Source organism: Lytechinus variegatus, chromosome 18, assembly GCF_018143015.1.
Source record: "Lytechinus variegatus isolate NC3 chromosome 18, Lvar_3.0, whole genome shotgun sequence".
NCBI classification, from domain to species: Eukaryota; Metazoa; Echinodermata; class Echinoidea; order Temnopleuroida; family Toxopneustidae; genus Lytechinus; species Lytechinus variegatus.
This window is the reverse complement of record NC_054757.1, coordinates 10,614,142-10,636,841: the sequence shown is the minus strand read 5'-3', so window position 1 is coordinate 10,636,841 and position 22,700 is coordinate 10,614,142. Positions and strand designations below refer to the sequence as shown.

At 34.7% G+C, this 22,700-nt stretch overlaps 1 protein-coding gene across 1 annotated transcript; it reads left to right on the top strand.

Moving 5' to 3' along the window:
- Window positions 1-564: 564 nt before the first annotated feature.
- On the top strand, window positions 565-17,551 carry LOC121432089. Its single transcript, XM_041629937.1, has 5 exons — window positions 565-1,270; window positions 2,576-2,758; window positions 9,034-9,206; window positions 13,971-14,052; window positions 16,482-17,551. Exons 1-5 carry the CDS (start codon window positions 1,165-1,167, stop codon window positions 17,339-17,341), a joined length of 1,404 nt encoding a protein of 467 aa, XP_041485871.1. The 5' UTR covers window positions 565-1,164; the 3' UTR covers window positions 17,342-17,551.
- Window positions 17,552-22,700: the final 5,149 nt, after the last annotated feature.

Genomic DNA, 22,700 nt, shown 5'->3' with positions numbered 1-22,700 from the left:
AGTCGTGATATTCTTCTGTCCAAACATGATTGATAAACTCATAAAACTTGGTGACATTTGTGAATATTAATAAACTGGATATTTGAATCATGGTTTGAATTCATCACGCTTCCAGAGAAATCACAACAATCGATAACCCCCCCCCCGGAGTTTTAAAGTTTTGGAAACCTGCTCTGGTAATTTAGAATTACCACACATGTATTTGAGCACATGGGACTACATAAAGTCTACAACTATGCAGTTCATCAGCTTGTCTTATCTGTGAAAAGTAATCCCATTTTCTCTGTTTCCACGGTCGTCACAATAAGTGCAATTATACGTGGCACAGGACGACATGTTAAACTTTATATCAGGTATAAATTCACATTGAAAAGTGCTGTTATAAGAGTTGATTTGGTAAGTATAATTAAGAATTGACACTATTGCCGTGTACCAGACTCTACTCCGATTTTGGCTTTTTGGGGGAACTCGGCGTGCGGAGGTACCAACTTCCGGTGCTTCAACACGGAATAGGCCAATCAGCGTTATTGTTCCCATCCAGGTAGGGGAGAGATCAGTGGAATGAATTTGTACTAAAGGTACTTATTTTTGTATTTATCGCGCTATGTATATGAAAATCTAACTGAAATTGTATCCTTCTGCGCCGAGCGAGTTCTCAGACCCAGCCATCGATCCAGCCAGCCAGTGCCTGTTTTGTTTCTCAAATTCTAACCGCCGTGATGACAACAACAACGAACGTTTTAAATCCCTAACTTAGTTTGACTTGGAAAGGGTGCACTGAATAATAACCAAGGCATGCATTAACTGTGTATGGTTCATACTCAAAATTATATTAATTGAGCCAGCAAGATCAGATTCAGAGTCATGCCAGTGAAGTGGAAAATGCCCTCTGCTCCGGTCGAGCTCCGCTCCCGCTACTCCTCGGCCTCCGGCACCACCTCCTGGACGTGGACGAGCCCAGCGGACCGAGCCTGGTCTGGATAAACGCCCATTTGGCTGAGCTATGCACGTAGCAAAGAGCAAAGCAAAGAGTCTTTGCCATTTTTTTCACCTCAAACTCAAGTCAAAGACTCAAATTCGAAATTAAATCTCAGACTTAATATCAGCCAGCAGCAAATTTGCATTGCCATTGGCAGGGTTTAAGTTGAACGTAGCAATTAAAATATGTCGTGTGAAGGAGATGAAACCCCACCTCCAATTCCAAAAGGATGCCAGCTTTTAAGTCACCAAGTGGCAGGACATATCTACGGCAAAAGTAAAACTCGGGCAGGTAAGTTGAATTAAATCTTGCATCCGATATCTAGCGTAGCAGTAATTTCAGCATTGTTTGGGAACAGGTTCAGGAAAAGAGCTACTAAAGTTCATTGGTGTAACTTAACATTTTCTTTACATAATCTTTATAGTATATATCTATTATCAGATCTAGGGATCTACTTTGTTGTAAGTTAATCGGAAATCAGTTTGAAAGTTTTGCTCCTATATATTCAACAAATTTGTGATTCTAATTTCTAAATCAAGTTTAGATTAATTCTTTTGTTTTTATAATATGTAACTCAGATGAGATATTTTATTTTCAGAGATTTTATCATTAGTACCACTAGTATACTATCATATTCTTGTCTTTCATTGTCTTTTCATTGTGGGCCTATAGCTATTTCACTCTTTTTAGTAGTCTTTAAAACACTTGGTGTTAAAGGCTTAAAGATAAAGAACTGCTTTGTATTTATTTCACTGGCATAATGATCAATATGGTTCTCATTTTTATTATCATTATTATGATTTTCTTGTACACGGGCCTAGCCCCCTACCTGTTTTATTGTTGATGTGAGTGTTTTTATTATTTTTTGTTAATCTTACCATTTACAGTTGAAGTTATTTATTACCCTTTTTAGACAGGCTAAAATTTCCTTAACCCCGTACTATTGGTGGGGCTAAATGGCAATTTATTACACAGATATAAATACGTAATATAAGTACGGGGTTAAGCTTAGCCCACTTTCGTTTTACACAGCGTTTTTGCAAAGTGGGCTAACCCCACCTATAGTACGGGATTATTTGGCCCTGCAAAAAAGCAGGGTTATCCCACCAATTGCGGTGCTAAGAGCAATAGTACGGGGTTAAGATCGCATGTGTAAAACGAAAGTGGGCTAAGCGCTCCCATTCATGCCCCGCAACAGAGCCGGCCCTGTTGTCCAATCAGAGGTAAGTATAATGAATATTCATGAACAGCGATCACTGCGATGAAAAAAAAAGCGCGCGCCAGAAGTCAGCGATTTTGGATATGACCCAAATGACCCCTCAGTGCGCTCGTGAATATTCATGAGCTACCAATAGTCCGGGGTTAGCGAGTTTCGTGTGTAAAAAGCAAGCATTCCTTATCCGGGGTTAGCAAAAACAATTTGGCATGTGTGAAAAGGAAAATAAATAGTACGGGGTTAAGGATAGTACGGGGTTAGCGATAGTCCGGGGTTAAGAAAATCCTGTGTAAAAAGCCTATTAGTTATTCAATCTTGATTGTTGCTGCTATTATAACGATTAATCATTTTCATTACATTATTATTATTCTTTCACATAGGTCTGCTGCAAGACAGCAGTGGGTCGATCTTGAAGCTTCTACAGACCAACAACAGAGGAGAAAGAGAAAAGAGATTTTACAAGACAATATTTGATGAAGAGCAAGCTGATCCGATCCTTCGAGATGCCCGAAGCCTTGTTTGCCCGTTTCGAGGAACAGTTGCCTCTGCACACGATCCTTCAGGTAAAATGATAAACATCTTTTTCTGTTATCCATTTCATTTCATTGGGTAAGGAGTAATTAATTTTATAAAAGGGGGAAATTAAATTAGTGTATTGAACATGTTTTCAAGTCTTAAATTCCCACATATAATTAAAATAACAATAATGATAATATGCAACATACAGCACTTTAAATAAATACAAATGTTTCTGAGTGCTGCATGCACCTCGGCTTTAGCATGGCTACTGAATCTGATGCTCAAGCATTCAAGGAATTGCTACTTGGTCACCTGGGTGGAGAGTGGCATGTGTAGATAAATGCCTTGAATAAGGGTATCCAAATACCATCCTCTTGTGGTCTTGGATTATTAGATTGTCTTTTCAGAGGATAAATGAAAAAGAGTAAATATGTTTGACATTTCAATTGATTACAAAGTAAACAGTCATGCTACAATGCAGGCAAGGGTCACAAGATTTTGAGCTACATGTACATGTAGACATTTGAAATTCTAAGTAGTTTTTTTTCTTCTATCAAGCTGCATCGCAAGCATGGAATGGGACAACAAAATGGAGCAACAATGCAGTACTTTTCTGAATTATTTAAAGATTGTTAATTTTAGATATTGAAAAAAAAAATCATTACAGAGAGAGACATGCATATGTACATATGTAGTAAATCTTTGAGATGAATTGTAAAATCCAGTTTTCATAAAGAATCAATCAAACAATAAGCTATCACAACAGTTTTGGTAAATTGGAATGACATGGCACTGTCATCACAAAGAGACAATATCCTCAATATTGAAAGGCCAAAAAGGCTGACAGTGTACCTGCCTACCTGGTATGTAATTATAGAAGAGTGAAATTAATAAATAGTCCAGTAAAATGCAATTACCTGTACCTCTATAAGGCTTTACCAACTTTTTGGACATGATTTTGTTGGATGTTTCAATCAGATGAAGTATCTTTTATCCTCAGCCAATCGAAATCAAGGAAAGTGGTCAGATCCAACAACTTGTTCCAGGGCAAAATGTTGATGAAGCGTTCTCCTGGAGTCAGCCTTGAGTACTTTATAAAGTTTTCTTGTCTTACCTGAACAAAGTTGTCGGATCTGAACAAAGTTCAGCAGAGACATCTACATGTGGTAGACCTACAGTGATAATTTTTTCTGTTAGTCTATTATTATGTAAAAAAGGTTAAAGTTTTTGTTCAATTTGTTCTCATTTCTCATTTCTGTACCAAGTACATGTACATGTATGTTCACATTTGGTACATGTATTGGGTAACTAATATGTGTCCATATGGATGATGGGGTCAATGGCCATATAGGAGTCAAAAGGTCAAATGATATGAAGTCATGTCCATCTTTTTAATGTTTTTTGTTCTTGCTAGCTTTCATTTCTTTATTTATGCAACAGTTACAATCACACTTGAATGATAAGGTCAAAGGTCATCTACACATGTATGTAGGGTTCAAAAGATCATATTGCATTTGATTGCAGAAATCAGGCAAGACTCATGGTTTGTGAAACCACCTTGTTTTAGAAATAAAATATACACTGTATATACTGTAAATAAACTTAAAGGGATGGTCGGGGCGAAAATATTTATATCTATTTAAATAGAGTAAAATTCACAGAGCAAAATGCTGAAAATTTTATCAAAATTGGATAACAAATAAGTTATTGAATTTCAAACTTTATCAATAATTTGTGAAAACAGTTATATGCACATCGTCATGAATATTCATAGGTGGGCTGATGATGTCACATCCCCACTTTCCTTTTTCTTACATGAAATCATAAATGTTCCATTTTTTCATACAATGTGTAAATGATGTGTCTCAATTATGATGAAATAAGTTGCGGCAATAAATAACTAATGCACTTAATCATCTGTCAATCCAATTGTTTTAGTTTTTTGGTAGAAATTTTTTGAATAATACTAATTTCATATAATGAAATATAAAAGAACAAGTGGGGATATGACATCATTAGCCCACCCAATGAATATTCATAAAGACATGCCCAGAACCATTTCACCAGAATAATGCAAATATTTAAAATTAAATAACTTTGTTATTTGTTATCCAATTTGAATCAAATTTTCAAAATTTTTATCTGTGAATTTTACTCTTATTTATTGAGAAATAAATATTTCCAGCCTGGACCATCCTTTTAAAGGTCAAGTCCACGCCAGAAAATTGTTGATTTGAATCGATAGAGAAAAATCAAACAAAAATAATGCTGCAAATTTCATCAAAATCGGATGTAAAATAAGAAAGAAACATTTTTAAATTTCGCTTATTTTTCACAAAACAGTTCAATGCACAACTCAGCGATATGCAAATGAGAGAGTCAATGATGTCCATCCCTCACTATTTCTTTTGTTTTTTATTGTTTGAATTATACAATATTTCATTTTTTACAGATTTGACAATAAGGATCAACTTGATTTAACCATAAAATTTTAAATTAATGGTAATTCCACATTTTCAGGGAGAAATAAAACTTTGTTTCACTTGACAAGGAGGAGAAAATTAGAATATTTCATATAATAAAATACAAAAGAAATAGTAAGTGGATGACATCATCAGTCTGCCAATTTGCATACCGACCAGGATGTGCATATAACTGTTGTGTGAAATTAAACGAAACTTTAAAATGTCATAACTTTTTTATTTTACATCCGATTTTGATGAAATTTTCAGTGTTTTGCCTGTTGGATTTTTCTCCTTTTTTCAAATCAACATGTTGTTCGGGTGGACTTGTCCTTTAAGGTTCTGACATAATACAATGCATTACAAGGGGGCAATGCATTTGCTGTTCAATCTTTTAACTCTTGGCTTGATATCATATCATTCATTTCCTGCTATGACTGAGAGGACAAATTTGCCAGACAAAAATATTGTGTTGCGCAATATTCTGCTTTCCAAATGGCTGCAGCCGGTATTATTAATGACAGGAAATGCTATCCGAGTATAAATGTTGATATGATTGATGTCAGTACATGTATATGCACATAATGTATGTTAGGCTCACATGAATACGGTAGTATGTTATTTTGTGTTTCAACATGTCTCAATTTTTGTGCCTCCACCTGCCACTATACATGTACATGTAGATGGTTACCCAACCATCTGCTCTCCCATTCTCCTGTCCCGTTTTTCTTTCTTATGGTAACTTTAATTGTTTGATAGATCAACTTTATATCTCGGTCTACAGCGGCCGTGTAGCGAGTCGAAAACAGCCGTTATATGTACGGTATGTAACATTTTTTTTGTACCAGCTACATGTACATTTAGGTGCTTTGTATAAAATGAATGAAACGGCTGTTTTCAACTCGCCGTACTGCCCCCGTAAAGCAAATGTGACCGAGTAATCAATCATGTAGCAGGAATTAATCAGTTTTGTAGAGGTACATGTATGAAAGTCGAAAGTTATAGATCACAGAGGTCATCATAGGTGTTACATGTACATGCAGGTGAATCTGGCAATGACAGCTAAGCATAAATTTCCTCTACTTGAAGTGCTGATATAGGCCCCTATGCTTTTCACACTGCACTTTTTTCCTTAACCAGGGGAAATTGATGGGGCTAAGGGGGGTTTTAAGGCCTGGTCACACCGCCCGAACGTCGTTGGAGCGGTCATGGAGCGGTACGGAAAGAGGGTCGAATTTCGCCTTCAAAATTGGGGAAAAAAATCGAAAACATGAAAAAAAACAATCGAAATAAAAAATGGTGAACAGTAGCGAGTGGTGATGATTTTTTTCTCTCCGCTCCACGACCGCTCCAACAACGCTCGGGCGGTGTGACCATGCCATTAGCTCCACCAATTTCCCGGGGTTAAGCTTAGCCCACTTCGTTTTCACACTACGTTTTAGCAAAGTGGGCTAGCACGGTTAATAGTCCAGTACTATCTGGCCCTGCAAAAAAAAGCAGGGTTAGGCGGATTATTGTGGTGCTAGCGCCACAATTGCAGTGCTAAGAGATGCAGTGTGAAACGAAACAGGGCTATTAAAGGAAAAGTGGGGCTAAGCATTAGTCAATCACAAAAGTCGAAATTGCACGTTAATCGCGCTCTGTATGGTAAAATCATCAATATTCATGAGCTGTGTGATAGTCCGGGATTAAGGCGTAAACCCCGGCTAAGCAAATCGTATGGGGTTAAGAAAGACAGTGTGAATTGAAAAAAGGATAGTATGGGGTTAAAGAAATGCAGTGTGAAAAGCATTTTAGTTGAAGAATGGCACAAAAGAGGACAAAATACTCATGGGCAAACCATACAGGTAAAATGAGCAGAATAACTTGTTCTTGAGAGTAAGTTAACTAACTAATTATTTAAGCGATCAACTTCAAACTTGTTTCACATAACATGTACAGAATGAAGGAACAATTATTTAAAGTAGATCCTGGGGTTATGAGTTTAAAGGTCACAGGGGTCACCTATCTTACTGTTACATGTTTATTGTTGAAATGAAATATCAAGATTCTCTTTTCAATTTATTCCTTTTTTTAAAGAAAAAAATGAGTAGAGAATAAATACAGTATGTATGATGACAATCAGTCATTTACATGTACATGTACCAACTGACCAAAGAACAGTCAAGTTGTTAAAAGTACTTGACCTTCATGTACAGCTGCTGTTTGGATGGCCTTATGTTTTGTAGTGGAAGCAAGTCCTTTGATAACTGTTATTTTGCTGGTAGAATGGGCTCACTTAAATTTTTTACATGTACAGACAGTACGGTTCAGTATTCTCTTTCAGACTTTAATTTTGATTTATATGTACATGTTAACAGCTACTTCAACAAGAGTAGAATTTGTTGGTGCAATTCAAACTTGGCAAGGATTATACAGTAGGTTCAGGGTCCGTACAGGTCCTGGTAAAACATGGAAAGTTATGGAATTCTTGATTCATAGGGATCCCATTCAGTCAAAAGTGTATGACCCCTTGGTCATAAATTATTGAAGTGTTGAAATACTCATCATGCTACATGTAGATTTGAGGAAACATGTATCAGTCTGTGCAAGTTATGGGTCGACTTGTGAAAAATTCAGTACCAGTGGCCATTGATGTGGCAGTGACCTTGAATATTATGAAATTTAAAAAGTATTTTTGTAAAACTACATCATTGTTTTTTTTTGAATGGCCAGCTGTCAGCTGTTTGTGTATTTTGATTTGAATAGGCTTTTGTCCTCTACACGTATTTTACGTTGCTACACATGTAGATCGATCCTAACAACAATTTCTCATTACTACATGGAGGAAATTTTGAAGTTATATTTTGCTTGTACATACATGTACTGTAACAGGCACACTGCCCACCCCCCCAAAAAAAAAAGCTCAATTTTTTAATGATTTTAAAAAAAAAATGAATATCGGTACACAAAGTCAAAGAGCAAATCACATTTTTTATAATTTTTTTAAAGTTATTTAAAATTGGCAGTTCCATGGTTACTGAGTGACATTCAGAATCAATTTTTTTTGCATTCAAACAAAGATATCTGAATAGTAATTTGCAAAGAAATGGTACCTGACAGTAGTTGCTGAAACCCACTTATCAAAATAGTAACATTTGTTATGTTGATCAACTGAATTAATAAGATATGAATATTCATAAACATGACTATGGAGTGATGCAAAATGGACATGCATATTTATGGAGAAAACATATTGCTCAAACTCTGTGAATTTTGAATTGCTATCATAAATTTGATTTATTGATTGGATTCTATGTTGTTCTAGCTTTCATATGCTGCATTACATTGAAATATTGGTGCATTATTTCATTAATTACATTATGACTTAAAACGTAAATCCGTACCCGGTTACGAAGTGGCATCAGAAATATCCATTCATGGGCAACGTAAAATGAACTTATATTTCAGAATTTTTGTTTGATAAGTTGTGAAATGATGACCTTCAGAAGTTCAGATTATCCAAAAGAAAATTTTACAGAACAAGCAATAGTTATCTGTTAAATTGAAATTAAGTAAAAAAAACAATGTATGTAGTCCCATGTATAAAATTTCTTGTATGGTTTGGATTCTCCTATAAGGAGATGCGTGAGAAAAAAAATATTGTGGGTAATTGTGTTCCCCTTTTGATCGAAAAATTTGATCCTGATTTGAAATAAAGCCAATATAAATTTTTGGAAAATGTCCACTTTTGCTTGGAATTGCCAAAATACCCCCTAAAATTTGCCTCAGGATTGGGAAAACAAACTATCCAAACAAGTCTTAGCCCAAGGCCTATCTATCATCCTTTTTATGCTTACATACATTTCTGTTTGTAGTTGAATTTATCAAGCTTCGGGACATGACAATAGGCTACAAGCATCCATGCATCATGGATATCAAGATCGGACGTATTGGCTACGCAGAGGGAGGGGATAGCACCAAAATGCAGATGTCTAGGAGAAAGTACCCTGATATGGAGAAACTCGGCTTTCAAGTCCTGGGAATGAGGGTAAGTTAGTTAACAAGTTTGTCACTAGCGGCCTTCATACTTCCCAACTTAGGGGAATCGTACAGTACATTCAAGGCATTCAAATTTTAAAACACTAGTTCTGGAGAACCCCCATTTACATGTACCTATAGATGGAAAATTGAAAAATTCATAACTGGCCTAAAGTCAGAATGCCCAAAGAGTAAATTATAAGTACCCATTGGCCCAGTGTTTCCTGTTCATTTCTATGAAATAATATTTGTTTTATATTAGGGTGGATGGATAAGTTTTTTTGTAAGTTACAATGATTTAATTCACATCCTGTGACACTCTCTTGCACTACTATACATGATAAATCCCTATGTACTTGACTTTATGCTCCAGTGAGTCGTTCGTAAAGTCATGCGTTACTGTATGAAACACCCAACCTGGTGGGTGTTTCATTATTAAGATGTTTGTAAGTTACAAACAACTTTAGGACCGACTGGTGATCCCTTCTTGTGGTGAAAGATATATAGGCCTACACCAATTTTTCATTGATGTTACTTTAGCACCTAAGAAAGGATCACCACTTGTTCTTTTGGGGTGTGTTCAATGTCAGTTTCCAAATTTAATGGCATCATGAATCATGATTGAAAACGTCATTAAAAACGCAGATATAATGAGAAGCGAAAGTTGTGTTCAATGTCCTCTATTCCTGGTCGTAAAAGTAAACATCTTTTAAATCATGATTTAACGTCTAAAGAGATACGTTTTTAAATTTGCTCTCGCAGTGGAAGCATATACACAAGCAGGTGCCAAATTGACCTTTCTCGTGATGGCTCAAAATGCGCAATAAAGCTGCACTAACGAAAACGAGAAATTTAAGGGGATGGTTCGGGCTGAAAATATTTATATCTAAATAAATAGAGTAAAATTCACAGAGCAAAATGCTGAAAATTTCATCAAAATTCGATAACAAATAATTAAGTTATTGAATCTTAAAGCTTATCAATATTTTGTGAAAACAGTTATATGCACACCTTCATGAATATTCATTGGATGGACTAATGATGTCACATCCACACTTTCCTTTTTCTTAATATGTTATTACATGAAATCCTAAATTTTTCATTATTTCATACATGTGTATGATGTATCTCCATTATGATGAAATAAGTTGCGGCAATAAATAACTGTTGCACTTAATCAGTTGTCTATCCAATTGTTTTAGTTCTTAGTAGAAAATTTTTGAATAAACCTTATTTCATGTAATAAAACACAAAAGAACAAGTGGTGATGACATCATCAGCCCACCTAATGAATATTCATATACACATGCCTAGGCTAGAACTGTTTCACCGGAATAATGCAAATCTTTAAAATTCAATAACTTCGTTATTTGTCATCCGATTTTGATTAAATTTTCAGCATTTTGCTTTGTGAATTTTACCCTATTTATTGAGATATAAATATCTTTAACCTGGACCATCCATTTAAAGACAATTAACATATAAACAGCTTCCTTTTTTCGATACTGAACAGTCCACCGCTGATCGTGTTTGTGTTCTGAGTTTTGTAATCGAGTTTTCAATCATGATTCATGTTGCTGTTTAAATTTTGAAACCTCGACATTGAACACACCCCAAGTCGCTCATAACTAACAAACAGCTTCTTGAACACTACCAGTACTTTTGTACTTTGGAACGACAAGAATGCCAAAGTAGAGTTTATGTTCAGAACTGTTTTGAGGGATTGACCTTGAGGAAATAAAATGGAACAAATGGGATGCAAGAATGATTCATAGAAATAGAAATAGCTGTACCTGTTGTTGGTTATTTTTACTCTATTGTTTGCCTTTTTTAGAGTAGCCAAATGTAATTGTAAAGCTTACCCTACAAACACGCATATTTACTTGGGGGTGTACATCCTCAATCATATTCAACATGTTATTCTAAAGTTTTTATGTAGATTCTAATATTTCACTTCAATATTTTAAGGTCAACATGTCTTCTTCCATTTATGCCTTGTTCCGTTGTATCTTCAATTGAATAAATGCCAAGTCAACCCCAATATATGTCTTTATCTTTAAAGGTCAAGTCCACCTCAGAAAAATGTTGATTTTAATCAATAGAGAAAACTCAGACAAGCACAATGCTGAAGATTTCATCCAAATCGGATGTAAAATAAGAAAGTTATGACATTTCAAAGTTTCGCTTATTTTCAACAAAATAGTTATATGAACGAGCCAGTTACATCCAAATGAGAGAGTCGATGATGTCACTCACTCACTATTTCTTTTGTTATTTATTGTTTGAATTATACAATATTTCAATTTTTACGAATTTGATGATAAGGACCTCCTTGCCTGAAGCACAAAATGTTAAAATAATGGAATTCCACGTGTTCAGGGAGGAATGAAACTTCATTTCACATGACAATGACGTGAAAATAAAAATATTTCATATTTCAAACAAAAAACAAAAGTACATGTAATAGTGAGTGAGTGACATCATCGACTCTCTCATTTGGATGTAACTGGCTCGTTCACAGAACTATATAAGCAAAACTTTAAAATGTCATTACTTTCTTATTTTACATCCGATTTTGATGAAATTTTCAGTGTTATGCTTGTTGAATTTTTCTCTTTTTATTCAAATCAAGTTTTTGTTGGGGTGGACTTGTCCTTTAAAAGACAGGTCTACCCCAACAAAAACTTGATTTGAATAAAAAGAGAAAAATCCAACAAGCATAACACTGAAAATTTCATCAAAATCAGATGTAAAATAAAGTTATGACACAAAACAGTTATATGCACATCCCAGTCGGTATGCAAATGAGGGAAGTGATGACTCACTCACTCACTCACTATTATTTTTGTATTTTATTATATGAAATATTCTTATTTTCTCCTCATTGTCCTGTGAAAAAAAGTTTTATTTCTCCCTGAACAATTTGAATTACCATTGCTTAAGATTCTATGGTTCAGTCAAGTTGGTCCTTATTGTCAAAATCTACAAAAATTGAAATAATGTTTAATTCAAATAATAAAAAAACAAAAGAAATAGTGAGTGAGGGACATCATCGATCACTCATTTGCATGTGACTAAATTGTGCATAGCTATTTTGTTGAAAAATTTAAAATGTCATACATGTAACTTTCTTATTTTATATCCGATTTTGATGAAATTTTCAGCATTACCGGTATGCTTCTTATTTTTCTTCATTGATTCAGATCAACCCTTTTCTCTGGTGGACTTGACCTTTAACAGATCTACAAAGAAATAAAATGATGATGATAATAATAATAGTCAGTTCTTGTATAGCGCATAACACATTGTGAATAACAACTCTATGCGCTTCCAAAGAACTTTGATATCATTACCCTGACTGTAGCTCAAGCAGCTTTTACGTGCACAGCATTTCAAGGAATAAATTCCTGCTATGTACCCATTCACCTCACCAGGGTTGAGTGCAGCACAATGTGGATTAATTTCTTGCTGGAGGAAACTACACCATGGCTGGGATTTGAACCCACGACCATGTGTTTCAAAGTCCATAGACTAATCCACTGGGCCACAATGCTCCAATATAATGGTAATGGAGCAAAAGTAATTGAAATTAGAGATATTAAAAAAAGATTCTCATTTAGAGTTTTGCCTATTTTTCAAAACTTTTTAGTGCACATTGTGGTTAGTATGCAAATGAGGGATCTCATGATGTTATGCGAAATATCAATTTTGAGAGGTTTGTTTTTGTTATGTATATCACATGAGTCAGAAAACACTTTACACCTCACAAATCACTGATGAAATGACAAAATATTTAATAAACACGTAGGAACTATAATCACTATCCTGTTACCTACCGCCCCAAAGCAATTTGATATCATAGTATTGGCTTGTGCCTGAGTGATCAGTTGGTATTCTTTGCTGCAATATAGAGGAGTTTAATGAGCGAATCCAGGTGTCAATGAGGTCATTATCCTTAAAAAATTACAGAAAAAAATTGCAAAATACCTTTCAATTATTATCATCATGAGACTTGTTTATTATAAACTCTTTAGTATCAACTCAAGTAAATTTAAGGCTTGGTCCCACTGCACTCACGGATGTAGAGAGAAGGTAATATGATAAGGAATCTTGCCATCCGTTGGAAAATGTTGTGTATCCATAGTGTACTCTTTTTCATAGTTTTTGTCATAGGTTTTTCATACGCTCAGTATCAATCAGGCATCTGTCCACTGTGATTTCATTGTTTACCCATTTTCGTCCATGATCTGGAGCGGATGAAAACGGATGGAGCCACCCTGAAATTTCGCTTGCCCGCTGTATCCGTCATGAATGCGTTTTGTGTCCGTCGGCCAGTGGAACCAGGCCTTTAATTAGAAATAGGTTTCCAATGTCGTTTTTAACTTGTGTAGGATTATGACATCACAGGCATCCAAATTCTTTCGTTGCTGCGATAATAAAATTTAACATCACAATAAAATTTTACATCACAGCAAAAAATACCTCCTGATAACCCAAGCATAAACATATGCCACCTATATCTAAAAATTGTATCAGAATATGTGGGAGGCGATACTCTTTCAGGTCATTGTGTATTAGCTTTGTGTTCATGACATATTTTTTCGCTTTATTTGCGGTGTGTGATGTGTAAAATATCCGACTCAATGACAGAGGATCTCTACAAAATCATTATATTTAATATGATCTCATGATCAAACCAAGTTTTAGGTGTACATCCTCGGGCTGGAAGAAAGAAATCTAAAATAAAACTATTTATTTTCCTTTTTTTTAACAGGTGTTTCATCCTCGAAGCCAGAAGTACACAACCTATGACAAGACATACGGAAAAACACTCAACATTGACAATATGATTGAAGGTAAATAGGGAGGGAAGTAATGCAGAAGGAAAAGTGCAAAGATTGTGGTGAAAAGAAGAGCATTAATTTTTTTTTTAAAAGGGAGAATAGAAAGAAAGGAATAGAGAAATTGATAAGGGGAGACTTACTGTAGGAAAAACAAAAGAGAATTACCGTTAATTGTGAGTAAGTGAAATCAGGGCGTCTTACAAAGAGAACACAATTGATCCAGTCTACGGAACTACGGAAAGTCAGAAACGCCAACATCTGAAATACACGTTTGTTCAAAATATTTTCTAGATATGATGTATATTCATACATTCATCATTTTCTTGAAAATTCAGTGTGCTTGCATAAAAAGGACATTGTGCAAATTTCCTTCAGTAAAAACTCTGACGTTGATGGATTCCATATAGTTCAGGTTGATGGGATCAATGATAACTCTTTGTATTAAAGACGGGGCCCTGATAGAGAGATAAAAGGAAGATAGAGAGGAGAAGAGAGAGTAATAAAGAGAGGATGGGGGAAAGAATGGAAGAGAGAGAGAGAGAGAAATAAATGTAAAAAAGGGAGAGTTGGAGAGAGGTGAGTGAGAGACAGTTGGATTCCTGAAAGCAAAGATTATGAAAATAAGAAATAAAAGAAAAAGTTACATTTTTTCCCCATTTTTAGTGAGTCTAGCTGATGACTTTTAGCTTAGATAAAATAATATCAGAAACTCCATTCACATTTATTAATGATCTGAAGTGTTTTTCCGTTTCATTTGATCACTAAATGGTGTGCCAATGAGAGTATTAATGACTCTGTCTTAACATAATAACCCTTTTACCTTGATGCATATCCTGCAATCGTTGTTCATATCCTGTCTACAATTAATCTAGATCATTGAATGTACATGTAGTTTCATGCCAATAATTTTTAGATCACCGTTAAAGCTGTGTGTTATTTGATGTTTAAAGGGGTACTCCAGGCTGAAAGTAATAGTACTTGGATTAATAGAGTAAAATTAAATAGGCATAATTCTGCAAATTAATCAAAATCTGATTAACAGATGTGTGAAGTACATTTTATATTATATAAGTATAAAGTTTAGCAATTATTTGAGAAAACATTTATATACATGCCACCATGAATATTAATAGGTTGGCTGATGATATCATTCCCTTCTTTCAACCAAAATAATAACTCCTTGTACTTTCTTCTTGGTATATTCTCATTTGTCAAGTACGGAATGGGTTGAAAATTTTTAGGATATGATCTTTGTTTGAAACTTTCTGATTTGCAATCACTAGATTTGCCATCACATTTTTTTTGAAGGGCCTTTTTAAAATGTGTGTTTGGAACAATATGTCACCATTCAAATGATGTAAACAATTTCCATTCAAACATATATCAATAAAAAGTAATGTAAATCAGATACAAATATAAGGATTGGAAAGAAAAACATTTAAAAGAGAAATATGGAAATAATGGGGTCCACTAGAAGCAAAGCATTATCAAATCTTCAAATGTAATGTTCAAATTTCATACAGTCCTTGAAATTACATAATTCATCAAAAAGTTCAAATTCTGTCGACAATTTCATTCTACCCTACCAAATACTTTAAGATATTCAAAGAGATAATTACTCACTTCTGACCATCATATACCTTAGATATCATATTAGATATTTATGTACAGACTGATATAATATGTTTATTGCTGCTAGGTCAGAAGCTGACTCCCAAGTCTTCAATTTGAGAGAGTTGCTGGTAGATAACTAAACAAAAAATCAGGAATACGTGGTAAAGAAAAAAGACAAGAAAATGTTTGACATCCTTTCATATAGCTGTAAATTTACAGGAAATAACATGTAAAATGTTTGAAAGACAAACAAGAGAATTTCTCAGTGGAAAACCTTATGGTGCTGATGAAAATTGCAAGAAGAAAATGATCATATTAATAACATTAGTTGCAATAACACAATTGTTTTTGCAAAGAATGGATTTCAATAGCAATTGTTTGAACAGATAAAATTGATTGCAATGGTGTAATTGATTGCAATGCTTAAATTGATTGCAACCCTTCAATTGATTTCAATAATAAAGTGAGGCATGGCATATGTCTGGATACATGTACATTCACTCACTTCTCTTGGCAGGCACAGAGCTTGTGAAGTAAAGCAAGCACATGATAGGCCAGAGTGTGCTTATCAGGGGGAAAAATTCTTTCTTGGCCTACTTTTCATCTCGCCAGCCCAATTTTGCTACATTGTATTGCAGTTTATATTGGGTCCTGCTGGAATTTCAGTGATGCATTTGCCCCAAGCACCTGTGTACATGGAATTTCTCCCCTGGGGCATACGTGTTTCATACGTAAAATTAAAATATATTGCGATTCTCACCCAAGCAATGTCTGTAAACTGATGGAACAACTGATTCTCTTTACACTTCTTTGTCACAATTCTCCAGGTTTGGCCAAATTCTTCAACGTGGACGAGACGATCCGAACGGACGTGATGTACTCCTTCCTGGTCCGTCTGCAGCAGATCCTGGACTGGTTCCAGGTCCAGGCCAGGTACCACTTCTACTCCAGCTCTTTGCTCTTTATCTACGAGGGCGCTGTCTCTCCAGGTGACGATGCCGTCAAGAAACCTATCAACCTTTCCCAACATTCCGATGGAGCGTTCAACGGTCATGCTGATGATATCTTCTCAGTGAAACCGGACACTTATCCCTTGAAGAGAAAGAAATCATCGGATTGTGATGATAGCATTGTTGATGGAGATGATTGTTCTGGACTCAACAGAGGGAACAAGAACCAGCGGGAGAATGGGATTAGAACGGTTGATGAGGGTTGTGAATCAAGGACGAGTGTTCCATTGAGTAGCTCTAAAGCTAATGATAGGGTAGGAGTAGAGGTGACGCACAATACAATCATTGATAGACATGAGATTAAGGCTGGTGTGAACCATGTCCGAGAAAACCTAGGACCTTCTGCTTCTTTAGGAGGAACGGTCTACGGACACGAGCGTACGCGAAACAATCATCACAGCTGCCACGTTCCAACTCCAAACCATTCCACGCACCAACTCGGCATGCCAGTACATGCAAACCACAGGACCGACCAGAGCAATGTGAGGGAAACCTCTCGCAAGGACTCTGACTTGCCTCATGATGGGGCCAACGACCACTCGCCGCATCACGTGGAGATTCGCATGATTGACTTTGCTCATGCAATTGAAACGACGACTCGAGACGAGAATTATATCTTTGGTTTGAAGATGCTGAAGCAATACATTGAAACACTTCATAACTGTCACATATGGTGATGTTGATGATCTATGTTGTTTGCGTGTCAGTGTTTTTACGCTCAAATGTTCATCCGGAAGTGCCAAGGAATGAAAGGAATATATTAGGTGTATACGCATTTGAAACATTTTCCAGGCCTATAAGTCATGATTTTGGGTGCTAATTGGGTACCGGTAGGAAACAACCGTCAGTGTGGTTGGTTTAGCATGTTTGCGCCTAACAGGCTGCTTGGAATGCTATGAATCCAGTGACCGGGTAATAATAATTGTGAAGTGCTTTGAACATTCGTAGATTGATAAAGCGCTATATAAATACCAATTATTATTATTATTATAATTTTTTTTTCTAATGGACAGGTGACATACATAAGAAATTCAGTGTCACCAAAAATATGAAAAGTTACCACTACCTGTTTGAGATCAAAATTTCCTTATTAAAACCCTCACATGATATAAAAAATAAAGGTCAAGTCCACCTCAGAAAAATGTTGATTTGAATCAATAGAGAAAAATGAGACAAGCACAATGCTGAAAATTTCATCAAAATCGGATGTAAAATAAGAAAGTTATGACATTTCAAAGTTTCGCTTATTTTCAACAAAATAGTTACATGAACGAGCCAGTTACATCTAAAATGAGAGAGTCGATGATGTCACTCACTCACTATGTCTTTTGTTTTTTATTGTTTGAATTATACAATATTTCAACTTTTACGAATTTGACGATTAGGACCTCTTTGCCTGAAACACAAAATGTTAAAATAATGGAATTCCACGTGTTCAGGGAGGAATGAAACTCCATTCATGACAATGACTAGAAAATAACAATATTTCATATTTCATATAATAAAATACAAAAGAAATAGTGAGTGAGTGATGTCATCAACTCTCTCATTTGGATGTAACTGGCTCGTTCATATAACTGTTTTGTTGAAAATAAGCGAAACTTTGAAATGCCATAACTTTCTTATTTTACATCCGATTTTGATGAAATTTTCAGTGTTATGCTTGTTGAATTTTTCTCGGACTTGTCCTTTAAATTTCAATCCTATAATCAATCAAGTGGATATACAGAGATAAACATGTAGTTACTGATGGGATTTCTCAATTTCTTGCTTGAAATTATCACCATGTATGTAAGGTTATGATATTGTTGCATTATGTATGTGCATGGCCTCATTTAATCCGTTTGTTTACAACACCTAATTTCTCTTCTGGACCACTGGAAATATAGCGCCATCTCTGGTGAGAAGCGAAGAAGGGTTGTAGTTGTAAAATGCAGCAATATGTGGTAACATCATGGGTTGATGAAAATTTGGTACTCAAACGTTACATTATGATATACAGTATAAAGATAATATCTAAATTATTTCAATTTGGGATCAAATTGATGTACTAATTATATGATGTAAACATCACTCTGCTTGAAACAGCCTTGGTAAATTGTTGTGAAAAGAGCACGCCTAACCAATCCCCTTGTTATCAGAGAGGACTTTTAATATTAAGATGTCTTATTCTCACACTGTAATTTATGCTTTGTGTATTTATATGATGGTTATTTTTACTATCTTCATGTGCTCTTGCAGAGAGAATGTTGGTTATATTAACCAAACTACATTTATAGTTTATACTATTACCCGATTCATATATGCCAGCTTTCCACCCCCCCCACCAAATGTTGCAGATTTGCTCCTTTCAATTAAGGGGTCAATAAATTTAATAGAATTTGCTTCTTTTTGTTTGATGCTTATTCTTAGATAGGTCTGAGACAGAATACTTCGATAACTGTATTACTGTGAAATTTCACAAAGCAAAGTTATTGACTGCATTTATCTCAGCAAAAAGTTGTAAAATGTCCCAGATTTTTAGTTGATACTGTATGTGCTCACAGATTATGTGTGCAATAATTTTAATGAAATCAGAAACTTTCTAACATAGTCCTGCTATTGTTAGATAACAAGCATAGGCTGTTTACACGGAGATCACTGAATACTGTTGGACCCCTGTACATGTATACCTGCAAAGTACGGTGGTAATACTGCAGTACATGTATTAAAGGAAACCAAAACCCAAGAAGAGAAGTAATCTTATTGGAAAGGGAAAAATGAGAGGAACAATTTTAATAAAAGTTTCATCAAAATCGGTTATGAAAAAAGCAAGTTATGGACGGTCAAAAAGTCTTGTACTTACTATGTGGATCCTCAAATTGGCAAACGTGCTTCATAATGGCTGATTTTGTGGACAACTCTCCATTTGTTTTGTACACATGTTTTCAGATTTTCCCCTTTATTTTACATATTTCATATTATCTCCTCCTGACCTTGACATATTTTTTTTTTTGCAGGAGTTTCTGCATTTTATTCAGAAATCAATGATAGATTAATATGTTCACATAATTGAATGAATACAAATTAAATGTGACAATTTAAAAGATACAATGTAAATAATACAAACAAGACTGGTAATTAAATCATACCTAAGCATGTGATATAGTTCGGTAAAATACAGGGGCCAGCTATTATAAGCACAGAGGTGCTTGAAGCAATAGCAGCCAGGTGTGGATTATATTTATATATGGTGTGGATTATATTTTCCCATGACATATGTTGTGCTCAGAAGGAGGCAAGATGCAATTTTAAAGATAATGAGGAAAATCTGAAAATTTGTGTACAAAACAAATGGAGAGTTGTCCACAAAATCAACCATTTTGAAGCACGTTTGCCAATTTGAGGATGCCCATAGACAGGACAACAAGAGTTTTCAAACTCCCATAACTTGCTTGTTTCATAACCGATTTTGATGAGACTTTTTTTTTATTGTTTCCAATAAGATTACTTCTCTTCTTGGGTTTTGGTTTCCTTTAAACCATGTGTGAAAGGGGGGGGGTGGTCTTGCTTAGGAATGTGTATTGGTAATATCAGCATGAAATTGTAGAATTTTGTGTTTATTGATATCAATCATACAAATAAAATGTGTGAAGGGATAAAGAAAGTGTTCGATAAACCGGTACAACTTTGCATCCCTGATACAATGGGATAAGTACAAGTGATTGGTTCTAGATCTTTTTTTTTAGCTTGGCGTACATGAATAGGGTATATACTGGGATTTAATCCTTGAAGCATTTGTTTGCATGTACAAACTGTACATGTGTGTAAATTATGTAGATCTCATATGAATATGGATTTTTTAATGCAAATGTCAAAAACTAACTACAGCACAAAGGGAAAGTGCATCGATATGCCTTGAGTCTTTTTAAAGGGCAAGTCCACCACAACAAAAAGTTGATTCGAATAAAAAGAGAAAAATCCAACAAGCATGACACTGAAAATTTCATCAAAATTGGATGTAAAATAAGAAAGTTATGACATTTTAAAGTTTCGCTTAATTTCACAAAACAGTTATATTCACATCCTTGTCGGTATGCAAATGAGGAGACTGATACGTCACTATTTCTTTTGTATGTTATATGAAATATTACAATTTCACCCTGTTGTCATGTGAATGGACAATTAATTCTTCCCTGAACATGTGCAATTAGCATTGTTTAATTCTATATGTTTCAATCAAGTTGGTCGTGAAATATTGTATAATTCAAACAATGAAAAAGGAAAGAAATAGTGAGTGAGGGACATCATTGACTGTCTCATTTGCATGTCACTGAGTTGTGATTTTTTCCCAATTTTGTGAGCCAAATTCGGCCCTCTTTCCCTACCGCTCCACGGCCGCTCCAACAACGCTCGGGCGATGTGACCATGCCTTAAATATCTTCATTTTCTTCTTGGGTTCATTAAGTTTTGAACACCACTGCATATGATGTGTGCATCCTTTTATCCTTAACATTTATTTAAAGGGCAAGTCCACCCCAACAAAAACTTGATTTGAATAAAAAGAGAAAAATTCAACAAGCACAACACTGAAAATTTCATCAAAATCGGATGTAAAATAAGAAAGTTACTGTATTTTAAAGTTTTGCTTATTTTAAACAAAATAGTTATATGAACGAGCCAGTTACATCCAAATGAGAGAGTTGATGACATCACTCACTCACTATTTCTTTTGTATTTTATTATATGAAATATGAAATATTTGGATTTTCTCGTCATTGTCATGTAAAATGAAGTTTCATTCCTCCCTAAACACATGGAATTCCATTATTTTAACATTTTGTGCTTCAGGAGGTCCTAATTGTCAAATTCGTAAAAATTGAATTATTGTATAATTCAAACAATGAAAAACAAAAGAAATAGTGAGTGAGTGACATCATCGACTCTCTCATTTGGATGTAACTGGCTCGTTCATATAACTATTTTGTTGAAAATAAGCGAAACTTTGAAATATCATAACTTTCTTATTTTACATCCGATTTTGATGAAATTTTCAGCATTGTGCTTGTCTGATTTTTCTCTATTGATTCAAATCAACATTTTTCTGAAGTGGACTTGACCTTTAAAAAAAACATCATTTGAAGGGGAAGCATACATGTAGCAGCTTTTTTGAGATACATTTGTTTTTCGTATAATTTTTTTTATTGAACAATGAGTTGATGTTGAGAAATTATTTAAAGCACATCGACTTTAATCAAATTCCTGTGTTCAAATTGTGTCGTAAAATTTGTAGTCACAAGCCTAATAGAAATAGGAGAGCCTTGAGCATCTCCATGTAACAAAGTGGATATGTGCTCAACATAAATTACCTTTCATAGTTTATTGTAATTTTCATCATTAGATCAGAAATGGCATCAGTTTTTTTACTTGGTTTGCTTGTACCATGTTTCTAATCATTTTAGGATTTTTACCTGTTTTTAGATTCGTCATTGTTTTTGTTTATTTTGTACAAACCATTGGTTCAGGCACATTGTGTTTCTTCTGTGAAAGATTTATTGTTTTATCTTTCTACATGGTACAGAATGAGATATAATGGGTTCATTTTGGGTGTTTTAATCATATTGACACAAAATCTTAGAAAAAGAGTATTTTGTAAGAAACTTTCCATGAACATTTTTTTGTGTGGATATTATCTGTTTCATACCACAGTATTCATCACTTTTCTTTCTCGGTGTGTGGAATACATTATTCAGTTTGACATGCGCTTATTTTTTAAATTCTCACTGTTAAAAAAGTTGTCAACCTAGTGGGCCTTTCAACGTAATAAAGGTTGGTGGCAAATGCATTGTGGGACGCACAAATTCACATGTTACTTTTGGCCCATGGTTGCTTTGGATCATTTAATGATTTACTTTTCTTATTTATTATGAAATGGTGTCTTGCAGTTTCTAAATAATTACATCTGACTTAGAATGGCTTACATAAAAAACATTATTATGTAATTATGGAAGGAAAACTGATACAAATCTTAAACAATAGATCTTTTATTTAGAAGTT

Bases quoted from the DNA above. Each gene is read 5' to 3' on its own strand.
- LOC121432089 (XM_041629937.1), top strand. From the start codon at position 1,165: ATGTCGTGTGAAGGAGATGAAACCCCACCTCCAATTCCAAAAGGATGC. The intron at 2,759-9,033 runs GTAAAATGATAA...TTCTGTTTGTAG, and splicing joins CTCTGCACACGATCCTTCAG to TTGAATTTATCAAGCTTCGG. The intron at 14,053-16,481 runs GTAAATAGGGAG...ACAATTCTCCAG, and splicing joins CATTGACAATATGATTGAAG to GTTTGGCCAAATTCTTCAAC.